The sequence below is a fragment of the Neofelis nebulosa genome, chromosome 12 (genome assembly GCF_028018385.1).
Source record: "Neofelis nebulosa isolate mNeoNeb1 chromosome 12, mNeoNeb1.pri, whole genome shotgun sequence".
Classification (NCBI taxonomy): Eukaryota; Metazoa; Chordata; class Mammalia; order Carnivora; family Felidae; genus Neofelis; species Neofelis nebulosa.
This window is the reverse complement of record NC_080793.1, coordinates 83,000,924-83,018,426: the sequence shown is the minus strand read 5'-3', so window position 1 is coordinate 83,018,426 and position 17,503 is coordinate 83,000,924. Positions and strand designations below refer to the sequence as shown.

The 17,503-nt window shown below is 37.0% G+C and overlaps 1 protein-coding gene across 10 annotated transcripts in view; it reads left to right on the top strand.

Moving 5' to 3' along the window:
- Window positions 1–17,503, top strand: part of MAMDC2 (MAM domain containing 2) — a 400,592-nt gene that overhangs the window by 112,478 nt on the left and 270,611 nt on the right. For 2 of the 10 annotated variants that reach the window (XM_058695738.1, XM_058695739.1), the window contains exon 6: window positions 16,034–16,308. The exons of the other annotated variants lie outside the window; for them this stretch is intronic. In XM_058695738.1, coding sequence (XP_058551721.1) covers window positions 16,034–16,216 — 183 coding nt within the window. In that variant the 3' untranslated portion in view covers window positions 16,217–16,308. Of the gene's footprint in view, window positions 1–16,033; window positions 16,309–17,503 lie in introns of those variants that run through there. 10 annotated transcript variants of the gene reach the window in all.

Sequence of the window (17,503 nt, the reverse complement as noted above, 5' to 3'; positions counted from 1 at the left end):
TATGTCAAAAAAACAACATCTTTCCTTCATATCAGCCCTAACTGCTTAGTAAACTATGAGAAAAAAATGTACAAATTACTATAGCAACACAAATTTCAAATACTTTTGTGAAGAAAATTCTAGACCAAATAAAGATCAATAAAGAAAGTGTGGTTGGTAGTTTGTCTCCAAAGGTGGACTTTGCACAGGCCACTTCTCCAGGACAAGGTGAATGATACTCCACCTTCTGAATCTAAGCTGTCAGGTAACAGATTTGATCAATAGAACATGGCAAGTGACACTATGCCAGATCTGGACTAGCCTGAAGAAGACTGCCTCCAACTCTTGGAGCTCGGTGTTACCATGTAAGAAATCGAGGTACTTTGCTGGAAGGAGGGGCCATGAGGAGGAACACTGATGAGCTTCACTGATGAGTGAGGAAGCCATATTGGACATACAGCCCCATTGAGTCTGGATGGCAGCTCCAGATGCCATCTGACTGCAGCCCATGAAAGATTCCAAGAAGATAATAATAAATTGTTGTTTGAAGCCATTAAGTTTATTTAAAAAAAAAATACATCCAAAGATAGGTGAGACAGAAATCTTGAGTACAAGGGAATAAGAACCATTTTAGGAGAGTGGAAAGCTAAGTTATTTATGAATTAAATTCATACATTTAATTATATTGAAAATCCCAATGGATTTTGTTTTCTGTTAGAACTGTAAGATTGTAAGAATTTTTTGAAAGAATAAACAGATGAGAATAATCAAAAGTTTTTGAAACAGTGATATAGCCAATTTAGGGAAGTACAGGATTCATGATACTAACTTTATTATATGTCGTATTCTTATTTATTTTTTCTCATTAAAAAAGAGCATTCAAACCATAAAAAAATAAAATATGATATCTATGGATTAATGCCTAATACATAAAGAACTTATACATATTGGAAGGAAAAATGTTGAGAACCTAGAAGAATGACTAACGGACATATATAGACAATTTACAAAGCAGGAAATATAAGCAACTAGCTAATAAATGTAGCTATTTGTAAATATATTATTTACAAATAATAAAAGATCTGAACTAAAAGAATAAAAATATTTGCTAATAAAATTGGCAATATTTTTAGAAATAATAATACTTAATGGGCTGAAGATGGGGTAAAATGGATACTTTTATCTGTTGCCAGGAAGTTGTTTTAATCTTACTGGAAAAGAATTTGGCAATATATATCAAGATACTATTTGATCTAATAATTTTCCTTCTAAGAAACTTCCTCAGATAAAAATAACTCAACTAGGGATAAAACTCATATCCAAGGAACTCATCACTGAATTATTTGTAATGACAAAACTTGGAAAGTACCTAATATCTTAGTATTAGGAGTATTACTAATTAAATATGTTATAATCATATGAGGAGATATTTTGCAGCCTATATAATGTCCATAGATGGTTCTTAGTGTCTTGATAAATCTTGATTTAAGGTTAAGAGAAACGTTAACATACAAAATTGTACACATATTACAGTTTATTATATGGATATAGTGTATTCATATAAACACTATGTAAAAATATCGAGGACAAAAAACCCTGAAGGAACTGTCAAAATGCTAGTAAATTTGGACATTGGATGGTGAGATTCTAGGTGATTTATTCATCTTTACACATTTTAGAATTTTCCAATGCAACAAGCATGGTGGCTTTTCTGATTAGAAAAACCACAAGGCAATAAATATATTATTTAAAAATGCAGTTCAGGTCCATTTCCTTATATACATGGGATCTGACTGCATCTCTAAACAAAAGGCAGCCGCAAGACACATAATTAAAAACTCACAAAATTCAAAGGACTAATTTCTCCATAGGCATAAATATTAAGAATGTGAGCTGTATTCTTGGGGTGCATAAATCTTTAGCCATTGTGTTGTATGTTTGTGCTTTTAATATTTCAGCATTATTTCTAATGTTTCTCATGTTGCTTGTGTCCACATTAACAGTGTGCCATGGCAGTTCCGTGGTTTTACTTAGAATTTTGTTCATTCACTTCTAAGTTCCATGCCAAAGTAATTGACGTGGAGGCATATTTTTAGCACTGCTCCCAGCGCCCCCATTTAATGAATGCTTACCTTGTTACATTGTTATAGGATACAAAAATATTTTTTAATTGTAACGACAGCAAATGGTTAAATAACAGTAAAATAGTGACTGAACTCTGACATAGAAGTTACTGTGCATATAAACAAGTGTATGATTCATAAAATACTGACAAAAGAAAGGGAATATTTTTTCTTGCTAGAGTCTAAACCATGTGGACCTAGCATAAACACAGCACACCATTCTCAGGCTATTGCCTTTGCAATTATGCAATTCCTGAAGAAATCTTAAAATATTTGGATTCATGTTTCAAATTTTGTGCATGAACTGAGACTTAATTTTTATATTATCATTTTTTTTAATATTTGTTTAATTGATATTTGCATAAAGTGGGATAGCATTATAGGAGTTCTAAAGTGAGGCAAATTATCATCCTATAGCTCTAGGTATGAGTAAATTAACACAGAATATTAGGAAGCTATGAAATCATTTTTAAGGAGAGAAATGGAAGAAAATTGGAAAGTACTTCCTCAAAACTCCACCTTTTATGTTAGGTATTCATTATGGCTATTATGGCTCATCCCAATTTCAATGAAAGATACTTTCTCTTAAAAGCTTCCCCCTCCTTCTCCCAAAGAACCAAAATAGAGGAAAACTTACAGAGAAGGTACATTAGAGGATTGGTCCAAGACTGGCTGTTTATGGGGTACATGAGCTTTTAGGATAAAGGACAAGTGAGCTAAGTATAATGATGGAGAGTTTACTGAACACACTCAGAATGAGTAAGGAAAAGAATTAGTCCAGGCAGAGAGAAAACTCAGGAAGTTGAAGGGTCAAAGGAATGAGAATGTTGAGAACAAAAACCAATCATGGCAGTAGTGAAGAAGTGAAAGAGCTGGAAGAATTGGAGGTAATGAGCAAAGGGGGATATACTGGAATTTATTGGAATTTCACATTGTACTTTCACACTGTTATTAGATTTATCTTGAAAATGCTGATTTTAAAAGGAATGGCAACATTTTTGTGAGCCTCCAAAAGATGTAGAACAATTCTCAGGAATGACAGAGCCCAGTATGTGGCCATGGGGCTGAGTTTCTATAATGGAATCCAAACCATTGACTTGAGAGGGTGAAAAAATGGTAAGCCAGAGTGTTGGCTAGATTCTAAATATGGGTGTTGGAAATCAACCTACAGGACAGCAGGAAAGAAAGGTAGTGCCAATGACTAAGTCAAATGACCAAACCCTCAGTGGGAGCTCTTTGGAGGTTAACAGCTCCTCCCAGGCATGCAGCTGCCATTTGGGTTCATCTAGTTGGTCATTATCAAGTGTGAAGTACCATTTTGTTTTCCTAAATAGAGCTGCCTATTGAATTATCTTTCCAGGCATATGTGTATCTTGAACCCCCAAAATGTTGACTATCCCTGCCATGGTGCACAGTAGGTATAAAAAGAGACTGCATCTGTTTAGCATTATTCCCAACAACAGCAGGATTGACCTGTTCTACCACCGGGGCTTTATGCACTGGCACAGATATCTCATTGTTAAAATATTGACATTTCTGTGCTGATTAGAAATTTGCTGTCACCTTGAATTCCCCACAACCTTGCCCTGTGAGTAGCTCCAGCCCTTTCCCTAGACTCCCAGGACCCAGGATTGCATTATGGACCCTTTCCTGGACCCTAAGGACTTTGGCTGTCATGGGTTCCTTCTTCCATTAAAAATTTTAAACAATATATATTGTATAACTGCATTGGTATAAAGACAAATATAATCCAAGTTGGATCATATTCACTTTTGGTGGGGGGCAGGATTTAAAAGCTTATTAAAGAAATACGTTTCTTACGCTATATTTCTTATTGGCGTTTTGTAAAGATTACGCATCTTATCCCCCTTATACTGTCTTCATGCCTATTTATGACTATATTATTGTATTTTATGGCCATGTTATATGACCATGTTATTGTTAACCCTCTTGAAGTTATTACCAATGTACCAGTGGGTGTTATTACACAAAACTAAACGTACAATACTTATTTTTTTTTCTGAGAAGTACTCTTGTACCCTATTTTAAACAAAACTTTGTGTCTAATAGCTATCATCAGTTTCTGCCCTAAAATGTTTATGAATATTAAATGGCCAGCAACATTTCCTGGCTTAGCTAAGAGTTTCTACCATTTAATACAGTTAGTTTGGCAAAATGGCATCTGCATTTTTTATTGTGGTAAAATATATGTAATATAAAATTTACTATATGACCCTTGTTTAATGTAGAATTAGTGGCACTAAGTACCTTCACATTGTTACTAGATTCATCTTAAAAATTCTGATTTTAAAATAAATGACAACATTTTTGTGAGTCCCCAAAAGTACTGTGGGCTCTAGGTACTGGGCTTCCTGTGCTTCATGGTTGAGTGGGCCCAGCCTGGACCTTCTGGAAGTTTAATACTTGTCTTACCAGGGGCCTCTAGGACATGCTCAGTCTGAGTGATGTATAGATTGATAAATACTCTGAGTATCATCCCAGATCAAAATGTACCTTGGCTAGCAGTCAGAGGTGGACAGCATCATTAAGAGCCCTCTGTTGTTCAGTTGGGATTATTCACATGCAAGAAACTCCCCAAAGGCTAGACTTGCCTTTAGTTTTCTGCCTCTCAGGAAGGGATGCCTACCAGGGCCCTTAAAAAGAAGAGGAGGGAAAAGAATGATCTGCAGAAAATACCAAAAGCTGAGACAGAAAATGAATCTAGAACAGGTTGGGAGTGCTATAGGAAGCATCTGAAGGAAATTAGCTTTGGTTCTCACTTCTTTTTAAAACCCTCTTTTTGTATTTTTGTTCCATTCTGTACTCCCATGATCTTCCATAATTTCGTTTCAGCATATAGTCCTTTTCTTTTTCTGTTTCTCTTTTAAAAACATATGGTTTGCAAAGTTGTACCATTGAATTGGCCACATTGAAAAATCATGTATAAGCCTTATACTCCAGAATGAAGTGTAGTTTTTAACTAGGTAATGTTCCAGGTTCCATGATGTGTTTTCATGACTTTTATTTTAGTACTACTTTTCTTTGCCTTGAATCTTAATATATCTACTATTTAATTTTCTCTTTTGTGTCCTGTTAATGTTCTAATTCAATATTTACTGACAAAAGAATAATGGGCATTTGCTGCATATCCTTGTTTTTCTTATTACATTGACTATTGACTAAAATGAAAAAGAGTTTTAGATTCATCTGCAAATGAGATAGGGTTGGAAGGTGAAATTGGAGAAGAGGGAAGGGGTCATGTGGTTGTACCTATTATCTTTTGATTGATGTCAAGGTGTTCCAAAATACTGCTGTTAGCTAACCACAGGAACGGCCCTCTATTACTTGGGTTCAGAAGGAAATGGTGGCCTTCCTCAGTCTAAAACAATGCCTGAAAGATCTCATTGTGTGTTACACGTTTGTGCTGAGATTATATGTATACACATATATGTATATGCATAGATATGTATACACATGGTTTTGTACTTTGAGGCAAATGGTTCTAGTTCTGAGTCTCATGGGATTCTGACAGCATTAAGGGACCACATTTCCTAGACCCCAGTTTCAACTTTAGGATCTGCTGGCATTTGTTCACATAGCTCACTCCATAGCCTCCCCATTGGAATACAAAAAGATTTGACTTATTTGGGGGAATATATAGTTGCTAATAGGTGAGAAGAAGGAAGGAAGGAAGGAAGGAAGGAAGGAAGGAAGGAAGGAAGGAAGGAAGGAAGGAAGGAAGGAAGGAAGGAAGGAAGGATCTCTCATTATATATATACAGAGCTGACCCTTAAATAATGTGGGAGTTAGGGGCACTGACACCGCCCCCGAACCACAAATCATTTTTGACTGATGCACAAATCCACAAATAATTTTTGACTCACCAAAAACTTAACTGCTAATAGCCTACTGTTGACCAGAAGCCTTACTGATAACATAAACAACATAAATAGTTGATTGATACACATTATGTATGTTATGTGTATTATATACTGTATTATTACAATAAAGTAAGCTAGAGAAAAAAATATTAAGAAAATCATAAGGAAGAGAAAATGAATTTATAGTACTGCACTATATTTATTTTTAAAAATCTGTGTATAAATGGACCTGCACATTTCAAACCCATATTGTTCAAGGGTCACCTGTTGTCCCATACATATAGAAGAAATAGAAGATAGATATGGTGGATAGATTAGTAGACATTTTTCCTTTCTATGTATGTATGTATGTATGTATGTATGTATGTATGTATCTATCTATCTATCTATCTATCTATCTTCTATTGTCTCTATTTCTCTGGAGGACTTTCACTAACGTATATAGCTCTCGGGCTCTCAAATTTTACTATTTATGTATTCGAGATGATATGATTCTCTCTCATTGATCCTGTCCCATCCTAATAGTATTTATTTATGACCAAGTAATCTTTTTGATGAGGACCTTGGCAAACATTTAATTCAAGTCTACTTAAAAATTAGGAAGTTAATATTTTAACTCATTCTCATCTCGTGTATCACCAATAGTTGAGAAATTGTGGTCTTAATTTTCAGGAAACTCAGATTTTTCAAGCAGTTTTTGTGTTGTCTCTTTTTAGAGGAAAGAACCCTGTGTTCTCTAAAACTACACCTTCACTTTATATTGCCTTTTGAAGTGAAGTAGCTATAATCTTCTTTTGTTTCTGGGTTAAGTCAGAAGAGTTTAGTTCTAATTTCTTTCTTTTAATTATGTTTAACTTCTACATTGAACATATTTGACTTTTGTAAAGGAAGAAAAAAATTTTAATTGAAAACACTGGGCCTCAAATTTATAACTAACCATGCCATTATAAGTATAAAATAGTGGCAGTGTCCTCACATAATACAGACTGAGGAATAAAAAAAAATGGTATTTATTTTTTCTATGATAGGACCAATCAAAGTTTGTGCATTAAAAATGTATCAATAGCTAAGGTTTAATGTGGCATTGCTTAGTTTTTGATGCTAGACATTACTAAAGTTTATGATATTGTTTGAAGTCAGCTTATTTTGTAAAGTGATTATTCATGCAGGTCTCCATATTTTTCTTCGTGATGATCAGACTCTTTAATGATATTAATATTTATATTTATATGCATAGCCTAAGCTTCCTTGTGCCTCCCATGACTATTTTCCTTTAGATGCATCCCTCTATTGGTTATAAGTGTTTTTCGTTTGTAAAATTTTATCATATAAAAAGAGTAGTAAATGTTTCTCAAATATATAACAAAAATGTATCCAATTAGTAACATGTTTGTTGTAGCTGTATTTGCCAATTACTCTTGTGTCTGTGATACAATCACTGGGAGAAGAAAATATCCAATAGCAATGAAGTCATTTTTAAAGTAGTGAGGAAATGGATGAAGGAGTCTGTCTGGGATGCCTATCCTCCATCATCCCTAGGGTTGATAAAGCAGACTTGGCTGTGTGGAAATTGTTCTTTTGCTCTCACATCACTCCGCATTTGTATACAGAAGACAATCTTATTAGAGGACGACAGGTCTTCAGTCAAGTGCGTATAACAGCTAAGGAATTTTATACATTATGTATATTGAAAGTAATGAAACAAAATATCACGGTAATCTACCTGTATATTTACTTTCACTCCATCCACTGTGATATTCACATAAATAAGCTTGCTGCCTCAAATGCCTTTTTAAGAGTAAATGGAGTACCCCAAATGACCATACTTACAGGCATGCTAGGGAAGAATGGTCTTTGCTGTATGAATGCCAGGTGGCTAATAGCTATCTGTAATGGTGGACACAAGGTTAGTTCACAGTGACTGATTTGGCCAGGAAACATAACACATTATGCATTTTTATGGATGATCTGGATGAAGAAATTGAGACTATGCTTTCAAATTATTGTATAATATTAAATTAGGCAGAGTTACTCATGTTCCAGAAGATAGTCTTCCAACTGAAAATGACCTTGAAAAATTAAGCTATAAAAAAATAAAAGATCCTAAAGAAAAAAGGTAAAGTCAAATACGACTAAGTACAGCCAGAACTTGGTCAAGACTGAGTACCCAGCTGACCAAGAAATGGTAAGGTCATTTTATTCTAAAGAAGGTTCAGGAGATGATGGTGTTCAGAGTAAAAATATAGCACCCAAGCATCAGTGGAGATGAGGGTGGTGAGGGATTGGGGATCTGAGCAGGATACCTGTCACTTAAAGATACTGATACATTTTATTGACATAGGTGGTAAAACTATATTGTTTCCTTCACAATGAGAGAATGTCAAGTGGGGGGGCCCCTCACCCAGAGGACCATCCTGTAACATCCTAACCTGTCTTTCCAAGATTTGTTTCAAAGGAGGAAGAGGACGAGAAGAAAAGGAAGAAAGCTTTCTTAACCTTAAGGCAGATTCTCCCCATAGTGATTCTGTTGCTGCATCTTTAGTGCTTCCTCTTTCTATGGCCTGTTTGTCCTGGCCATAGATGTATCTTTCTCTGGCACTCTTTCTTTTCCACCTTTTATCAAGAAGGCCACCATGCTCACCACTATACCACCAATGCCTGCTTCCACCTCTGATCAGGATGTTTCATTAGACTTCCTCTCTGTTTCTCTGGAACAGCACTATTGGTTATATTTTGTCAGGTCTTGCTCTCTATGATGTTTCTTTGGGAGTGAGCACCTGTTGGCTCCCACTGCATTCTTCCACCTCCCTCTACCTTCAGAGCTGATGACCCTGCAGCACTTCATACCTCTCCTCCTTTGTCCTTCATGGCTTCTTTATGGACCCAACCATGAGTGTCCATAAGACTTGGGATCCAGAACTCTGTGCTTCTCGTTTTATGCAATCTCAGAGAATTCATCCACACCCAAGGCTCTCCAACCATTACTTTTTTTGGGGGGGTGAGATAATATATTTTATATAATTACAAACTTACAGGAAAGTTGCAAGAATGGCACAGGGAACTCCCATATAATCTTTACCCCAAGTGACCAATTGTTTACTATTTGAGGGTAGGCTGTGCCCCTTTACCTATAAATAGTTCCATGTGATTTTCCTAAGAACAAGGACACATATCTATGGTAATATTTTTAAACTTAGGAATAATTGATGCAGTGTAATTATGTAATTCACAGTCTGTATTCAAATATCATCCATGGTTCCAATACTGTTCTTTATTTTTCCCCAGCCAATATCTACTACTGTGCACAGGGCACTGACCTCTTTCCCAGCTGTCTATCCCACAGCACCACATTTCAAATAAAGATTTTGTATTGATGTCATCTCACATTGAAAATGTCTTAAAATGTGACTAATCATTTATCTCCTAAAACAATTCCTCCCTCCATCTCCATGTCTTTCATATTCCTTTTTCTGGTTTTAGAACTCTCCCACCATCCAGATTTGAAGCTATAGTTCATCTTTGATTCTTTAGCCCCATTGGCCTGGTGAGTCCTCTAAATTCTTGCCGTGAAATGTGTCTTCTAGTCTGGCTCTGCGTAAGCCATTGTGCACCGATACCCATTCAGTCCACACCCCAGACAAATTTTACCAGAGATCCTCATCTACCTTAAGGGCCCAGTAAAAGCTTGTGGTGATTATCCTAACTTAAGTAAACGTTGTCAGAACTCAGGGTCGGTGTAGCACTAGAACAGTGAACAGCCAACAATGTGTGGTGATTCGCACCTCTGTTTTTATATGCAATTTCTAAACATTTCTTCCCAGTCCCACTAAATAAATGTTGAACATGTACATATTTAAATATTATGTTAGGGTGTGGAAATATAACAACTGTTTACAACTCACATATGCAGAGGAAAAGTGTCTAATGGATAACTGGCCTTCTTCCTGAGCCCACCACCAGTGGGAAAACACTTACTCTTCAATCCATTTACAGCTCAGTCTGATTCTGTAATTTAAATAGTTCCTACAGGAAGTGTTTGATTTCCCTTTAAAAAAAACTCTCACTTTCTCAGAGATCTCCTCCCATCCTTTGTTTGCAGAAAAGAGCTAACAGCAGAACTGAGACTGTTCTCTCTTAAAAAGCCTGCTTGCAAGGTTGGCCCTTGTCTGGCATCTAGAAACTTGACTTTTGGGACTAGAACTCCCTAATGAGAGTGGTTCACTGCACCTAAACAGTTTGTGCAAACAATATGGTTCATGTTGAACACCTGCTTTCCTTCTGGGAGTCTGGAATTTTGCTAGGCAAAGAGCGCGCCTGTGACCAGCCCCTGAGAAAAACCTTGGCTACTGAGGCTCTAATGAGCTTCCCCGGTAAACAGTATTTCACAGTACATTGCTGAGGAAATTAAGTGCATCCTGTGTGACTCACTGGGAGAGGACTCTTGGAGGTTTGCACCTGGTTTCCTCTGGATTTCAGCCTGTGTGCCTTTTCGCTGATTTTGCTCTGTATCCATTTGCTGTAGTAAATCATAACCACAAATACAACTACATGTTGAGTCCTGTGGTTCCTCCTAGAAATCACTGAATCCAGGGATAGTCTTGAGAACCCCAACACATCCTACTTTTTCTCCATGTGGCAGATTGTCATTCTCCCCAAATGGTGCAATACATGTGGTCATCCCACATGCCCTTACAATGTGATTTGGATACTCCTTCCATTGAAAGGCAGAGTCCTTATCACCTCCCCTAGGACTGGGTGAACCGTGACTATGGTAGAAGTGATGCCATGTGACTTTGGAGGCCAGGTGATAAAAAGCAATGCAGTTTCCTCCTGGTTCTCTCAGTGCCACTGCCATTCTCAGAACCCAGGCACCATGTTGAAGGCCCAAGCAGGCATGCGGGGAGGACCTGCATCATTGTTTCAGTCAACAGCCCTACCTGAGGTCCCAGCGGGCAGCCAGCATCAACCACCAACTGGAGTGAGGGATGTTTGTAACCCCAGTCCTCAAGTCACTCCCAGCTTTCAAGTCTTCTCTGTTGAGGCCTCAGATATTGTGGAGCAGAGAGATGCTGTCTTTGTTATACCTTTTCCAAATTCCTAACCCAAAGATTCTGGAAATGGGTATTGTTTTGTACTGTTCTACATGGGTTGACCTGTTTGTTACACAGTAATGGTAACTAGGACTCTCCCTAAGATGGTATCCAGGTATATGGAGAGGGGGATGTGCCTTAGCATCCTGATGCCAGAGGGCAAGAGTAGGATTTTTGTGTGTGCTGTTGTCTGCCTGTTCTGGTCTCTGGGATGATGTCCCTAGTCCACCTGGCCGCTCTTTTCCTTGCTGGCATTGGTGGCTAAAGTCTGTGGACATTGAACCGTCCGTCTTTTTCTATTTCTCACTCTTTCTCTCTGGGCTAGCTTAGATCCCAGATGGCTTGCTTGGGATAACTCAGCCTCGTTTCTACTCCCATAAATACTGTGGACTCCACAGAAGACTTCTGTGATTCCCATTCAGCCCCAGCTCCAGTGTTCAGCTCTGCAGCTCCTGTTAGTAACCCCCTCTGCAGACTCCGCACAGGATGCCAAAGTGACTCAGAGTCTCCCTCTGCATAAGTATGATGCCCCACCAGCGTGGGTGTGGTGGCCTCCAGGCAGATGAAAGGGCAGCCTGAGATGGTCAGTTTCAAGAGTTCTCATGAGGGATGGGGGCCCCTCTTATGCCTTTCCATCATTACTCTCATTTGTCTCATGTACTTCCCTCTGTCCAGGTCAGAGGGACTCTGCTGGCTTAAAGTCTGGGAAAGGGAAAATTGGGAAATACATTGGCTGTCTCTACCATCCTGCTTTTCCCTTTTCTCTTGTTTTCTCATTCCTATAATTCCCCAGACTCTTCCCTATCTTCCGACTATTCATTCCAACCTTTGGTTAAGCCTTAACGAAAGGATATTTTTTTCTATACATTTGGAGAACTCTATAATGTGAAGTCTTCCAGGCCTGGACATTGGTATTCTAAAGTCCTCACAATTGTGAGTGGTTTGCAAGGCTATTATCTTGCTGAAAAATCCTATTTTGCATATTAGAAGCTGATACTACTTTGTTCTTTGGTTAGCATTTTATTCTGAAACAAATTTTGATCTCACCTTGGGCAAATGACTGGTTACACACAGAAAGGGCAAAACTACGCATCATTTTGAAATGATTACCCCCTGTATACTTGATTTGAGTGGCACACTAAATTACTTCTTGTTTAAGACTCCTACCATCTCAGTTTGGCCTTGGGTCTAAGCTGCAGTCAGTATTAAGGTCCTTTAAGGTGGCTGTTGGTACAGCTGTTTTATTCTAGTTTGTGCCTTTAGTATTAAACTTTGAAAAACCATTCTTGCTCTGCTTTCATATAATAGTTATACCTTCTTGGATCCCAGTAATGTGTTCTTATTGTCCTGTTTTGTTTACCTATTCCATATTCACATTCTTCTAATTCTTGATTATATATTTAGTCACAAATTTATTGTTTGCCTTTATTCCTACTATAAATACATATTTGCCCTACTTCCTTGGTTTTGGCCATTTTTTTTTTGCTCTGATTCTTAGTACTTCAGTGTTCCAACATTACCTATTATTCAGGTACACATTGGTTAAGATGTTTTTAGTAGGTTGTACAAAACCCAACTCAGGTCAGACAATAAAAGCAATTTATTGGTTTACGCTTTTTTTTGAAAACTCATGTTTCAGTAAAGGATTGATACAGCAACGTCATCATGCTTCTTACTGACTCTCAAATATGCCTTTTATGGTGTTGGTTTCATGCTAAACTGATTGTAGGAGCAGTACCAATAGCAACCTGGGCTAGATGCTTCCTCATTTCCAATAATGGAAAAAGAGTTTCTTTCCTCCAAACCACTGAACAAAGTCTTGGGCTTTACTTTATTTGGACAAAAGTCTTGGGCTTTACTTTATTTGGACAAACTCAAAATACATGCCCAACACTGGATCAATCACTGAGATCATTGAGAGTGGACGTGAGGTTATTATAATTGTCATAGGCCAGTTAGATTCTGCCCCTAGAGCTTGCAGTAGGATTGATCTCCCCAAATCGTGTGGCCGTCACACAATGGGGGGTGGGAGAAGTGGATTCAGGGTTAACTGGAGTCACTTCTTAAAGTTTTCATGAGCTAATTATACTCACGCCTTCCCAACCCAATATTTACTGACCTCACTTTGATAGCATGAAGTCACCATAGCGGGAGTATTTACAACACAGAATTTGGCAATTATCACAAATAAGTTGTGTTTTTTTTTTTTTCTGGTGGGGAACTCACTTACCAATATACCTCTGATGATAGAAGGGACTCAATTTCATGTGTGTATGAGTAGGCAGTAGTCTCTTAACTAGTTTTCCTAACTTTTGGATTGCTCACCCCTACTTATCCACTTATAAAAAATAATAGCTTTGTTGAGATATAATTCACATGCCATAAAATCCACCCTGTAAAAGTATGTAAGTCAGTGATTTTTGTATATACATAGGGTCATACAATCATCAGTTTTGGAACATTTTCATCACCCCCAAAAGAAATTCCATATGCATTTTATTAGTCACGTTTCTCAACAGATAGATAACCACTAGGATAGACAGAAAGAGAGAGGAGAGGGAGACAGAGATTGATTTATTTTAAGGAATTGGCTAATGCAATATGGAGGATGAGAAGTCCCACAACGTGCTGGCTGCAAGTTGGAAACCTAGGGAAGCTGGTGGCTGTAATTCATTCCAAGTCTGAAGGCCCGAGAACCACGTACCAAGAGCAGGATAAGATGAATGTCCCAGCTCAAGCTATCAGGCAGGAAGGGACTGAATTCTTTCTTCCACTGCCTTTTTCTTCTATTCAGGTCCTCAGTGGATTGGAAGATGCCCACCTACATTAGGGAGAGCAAATTGCTTTACTGAGTGTGCAGATTCAAATGCTGATCTCGTCTAGAAACACCCTCACAGGCACAACTCACAAATAATGCTTAGCAAATGCCTGGGTGCCCCGTGATCTATTGGCCACTGCACATTAACAGTCTCTCCTCATTCTCCCCCTCCCCCAGCTCCTCACAAAGTTAATTTCTATCTCTGTGGACATTCTTTAGAAGGAATCATACAATGTGTAGTTTTTTGGTTTAGTTTCCTTCACTTAGCATAATGTTTTCACGGTTCATCTATGCTACAGCATGTGTCAGTATTTTGTTCACTTTATTACCAAATAATGTTTTTTCACTGTATGAATAGATCACATTTTGCTTATCCATACATCAGTTAATGATATGTGAATTTTTATTGTCATTCTAATTCTAATTACTGTTCTGGAATCTGATCATTTCTACCTTCATTCGTCAATACCTTCTTGCTGCCAGAATCCTTTTCTTAAAACATCACATTTAATCGTTTCACCTACCTGACCAAGATAAATCATCCTCTCTGCCCAGGGGATGCTAGAGAAACACATTGACCCTGAATTTGAAGCTCCCTTTAGTTTGACAGAAGCTGGTGTAGGAATGAGCAGACCCTGCCTCCCTTTGAGCAGGCAGGTTTGGCCAGTAATGCTCAAATTTCGTTGGAAGGGCCTCTACCAGACCAAAAAGTAACATATGTGCCTCAGAGAAATTAGACACTGCCTCTGAAAAACAAAAGCCCAAACTATACAGAAAATAACGTGGATATAATGTAGCTTTAGGATTTTGTGGTTTGTGTTTCTTTTCATCTCCTAATTATTAAGAATTTCATGGGGCGCCTGGGTGGCGCAGTCGGTTAAGCGTCCGACTTCAGCCAGGTCACGATCTCGCAGTCTGTGAGTTCGAGCCCCGCGTCAGACTCTGGGCTGATGGCTCGGAGCCTGGTGCCTGTTTCCGATTCTGTGTCTCCCTCTCTCTCTGCCCCTCCCCCGTTCATGCTCTGTCTCTCTCTGTCCCAAAAAAAAAAAAAAAAAAAAAAAAAAAAAAAATTTCATGAGGGTCCTGGAGGGATAATGAATGCATCTTACAGTCAGATAATTAGTTACAAGTCCTGGCTGAATTACTTAATATTAGCATTCCTTAAAATCTCTTTTTCTTGAGATTTTAAGCAATATCTTTTCCTATAGGTAAAGTGGGAGTAATAATTCCTATGTCAGAGTCCTGCTATGGATTAAAAGACATAAACACTCAACTACTGTGCCCAACCCATGATAAACACTCCGTAAATACATTGACCCCATACTTATTGTTATGGTTGAATAAATGGTTACATTTTCCAATTATTTTCAATAAAGCCAATCTAAGATTAGAACTATTTTGATGTTCTTTCATTGTTTTATAGTTCTGGTGATTTAATTTCAATATTGTGTTAGTGCTTTAAAATTAGCACCAATTTGAAGCAGAAATTAGATAATGAGTTTAAGGGCTTTATGTCCCTTGTCTACCATTATCCTTGATGTAATCTGAGAGAATCAATATTCCCTTTTGGAAATGGTCAATGACAGTGTCTCATTTTATTACAACAGAAGTTTCTATGAAGTGCTTTAGGGATAAATACCTTAAACATTATACTGGGTTATCCTGAGGTAAATTTCTCAGAGGAATGAACCCTTGAGTTTGGCATTTACTGGCAAGTCATTTGATAGCGACTATGAAAGATATAACCCAAGATAATATTCTTTGGAATAATTATAACTTATATTCAGTTTAAAAAGATGTTGAATGATAGGTAAATTGTAATTGTTTCGGTCTTACGTAGATGATCATGAAATTTAAACTGTTCTTTGTGCCATATATTTATGGTTTAGAAAAATTTTACATGTATAACAATTCATCTTTTTAGCTTTATAAATAAAAGAACTAGATTCTTCTTTCAGAATTAAAGTATTTGTAAATGAAACAATAGCCATATTTTCATTGAAGCATTTGTAACTTGAGATATTAAATTAATTGTGTGAAAATTAAACTTGGATCTTAATAAGATCAACTTTTAGAAATCACTCGTTTTTACGTATTTCGGTCATTCAATATTATTTCTCTTTCTCCCCCTCTCCCCCATAGGATTATCCTTGTCAAGATGATTATTCAATAGTCCACAGAAAATGCCGTTCTCAGTTCACAGATCTAGATGGTTCCAAAAGATTTGGCATCAACACTTGGCATGATGAAAGTGGGATTTATGCTAATTCATATATAAAACAAAAACTCTACCCATTAACTGGTGGTCCTATTGTCCCCTTTTAAAAATAATATATGGAATCAGATTCTCTAACTAATGAAAGAATAATGGATCTAACAGTTGATTTGCTATCATAATAAATGCAATGGAAATGGTGTTACTATAGTAGATTCCTTTAAAAACAATATCTTAAATATTCTAGGCCATCATGTATCTATCCTTCTTCTCATAAAGCTACTCTGGTATTTCCCAAAGTTTAATGTGTATACCAGGGAAGGTGTACAACACAATTCTAGATGGTAATTGCTGGAATTTTCTTTTATTTATGGACTATGTATTTATTTTAAATTTTATTAGAAAAAATGTATAAAGCTAGCACAGTCAAGCTTATGATTGCTTAGAATGGATAAATTTTTTAAAAAGTAACCCAACTTAAATTCCACTTTAAAGGGAATAAAAACATACATGGTACTCAGATTTGACATGAAAGTCAAATGGCTGAAGTTTGGGCAACACGGGAGAGAGAGAAAGAGAGAGAGAGAGAGAGTTGCAGTGGAGGTGGGGTGTGTACCTATTTATAGACTTTGGTTTATCTATGCTGGCTAACTGCAGTGTGGATTGTTTATTCAGCATAGTGCTTTTCCTTATTTAAGACAATACTTTTTGAGCATATGGAATAGGAGAGATGTAGCCAGAATCTTAGTGAAACTTTAGGGTTTGATGGGAAAACTTTAGGGTTTGATGTCTGCATCTAATATTATATTTAGAAGAAATCTTAGCAGTTGTTTTGACTTAACATCCCATTTTACAGATGAGCAAACAGAAGCTCACAGAGATTTAAACAGGTTGCCCAGAGGTACATAGATAGCAGATTCTAATTGATTTTTGAAGTACCTTTGACCTTTTCTTTCTTTGGAGAGTGAGTTTAACTATTTGGTCAGCCTAGGATTAATTTGCTGTCATTATTTTCTTTAAAAAGTAAATTCATGAAATAGCACTTATGATAAATGCTAATTTAGCATTGCCTCCAACTCTTGATCAGCAAATTATGGTGGAGACCATAAGCCTTGTGAGTGGAGAAATGATAACTAATAAAGAAAAAGAAAATGTGGATATGCCTGGTAATCATTCATCAGCAGAATTTGACTATAATTTCTTGCTGCTTTAAAGTATGTGTCTGCATGTACACACAATACACATGTATATATTATACATAAATATGTATATTATAAGCATAATGTTAATTCTTTTTCTTATTTTTAATTGAAGTATAGTTGATATACACTATTATATTAATTTCAGGTGTACAACTTAGTGATCTGACAATTATATACATTACAATACGCTCACTA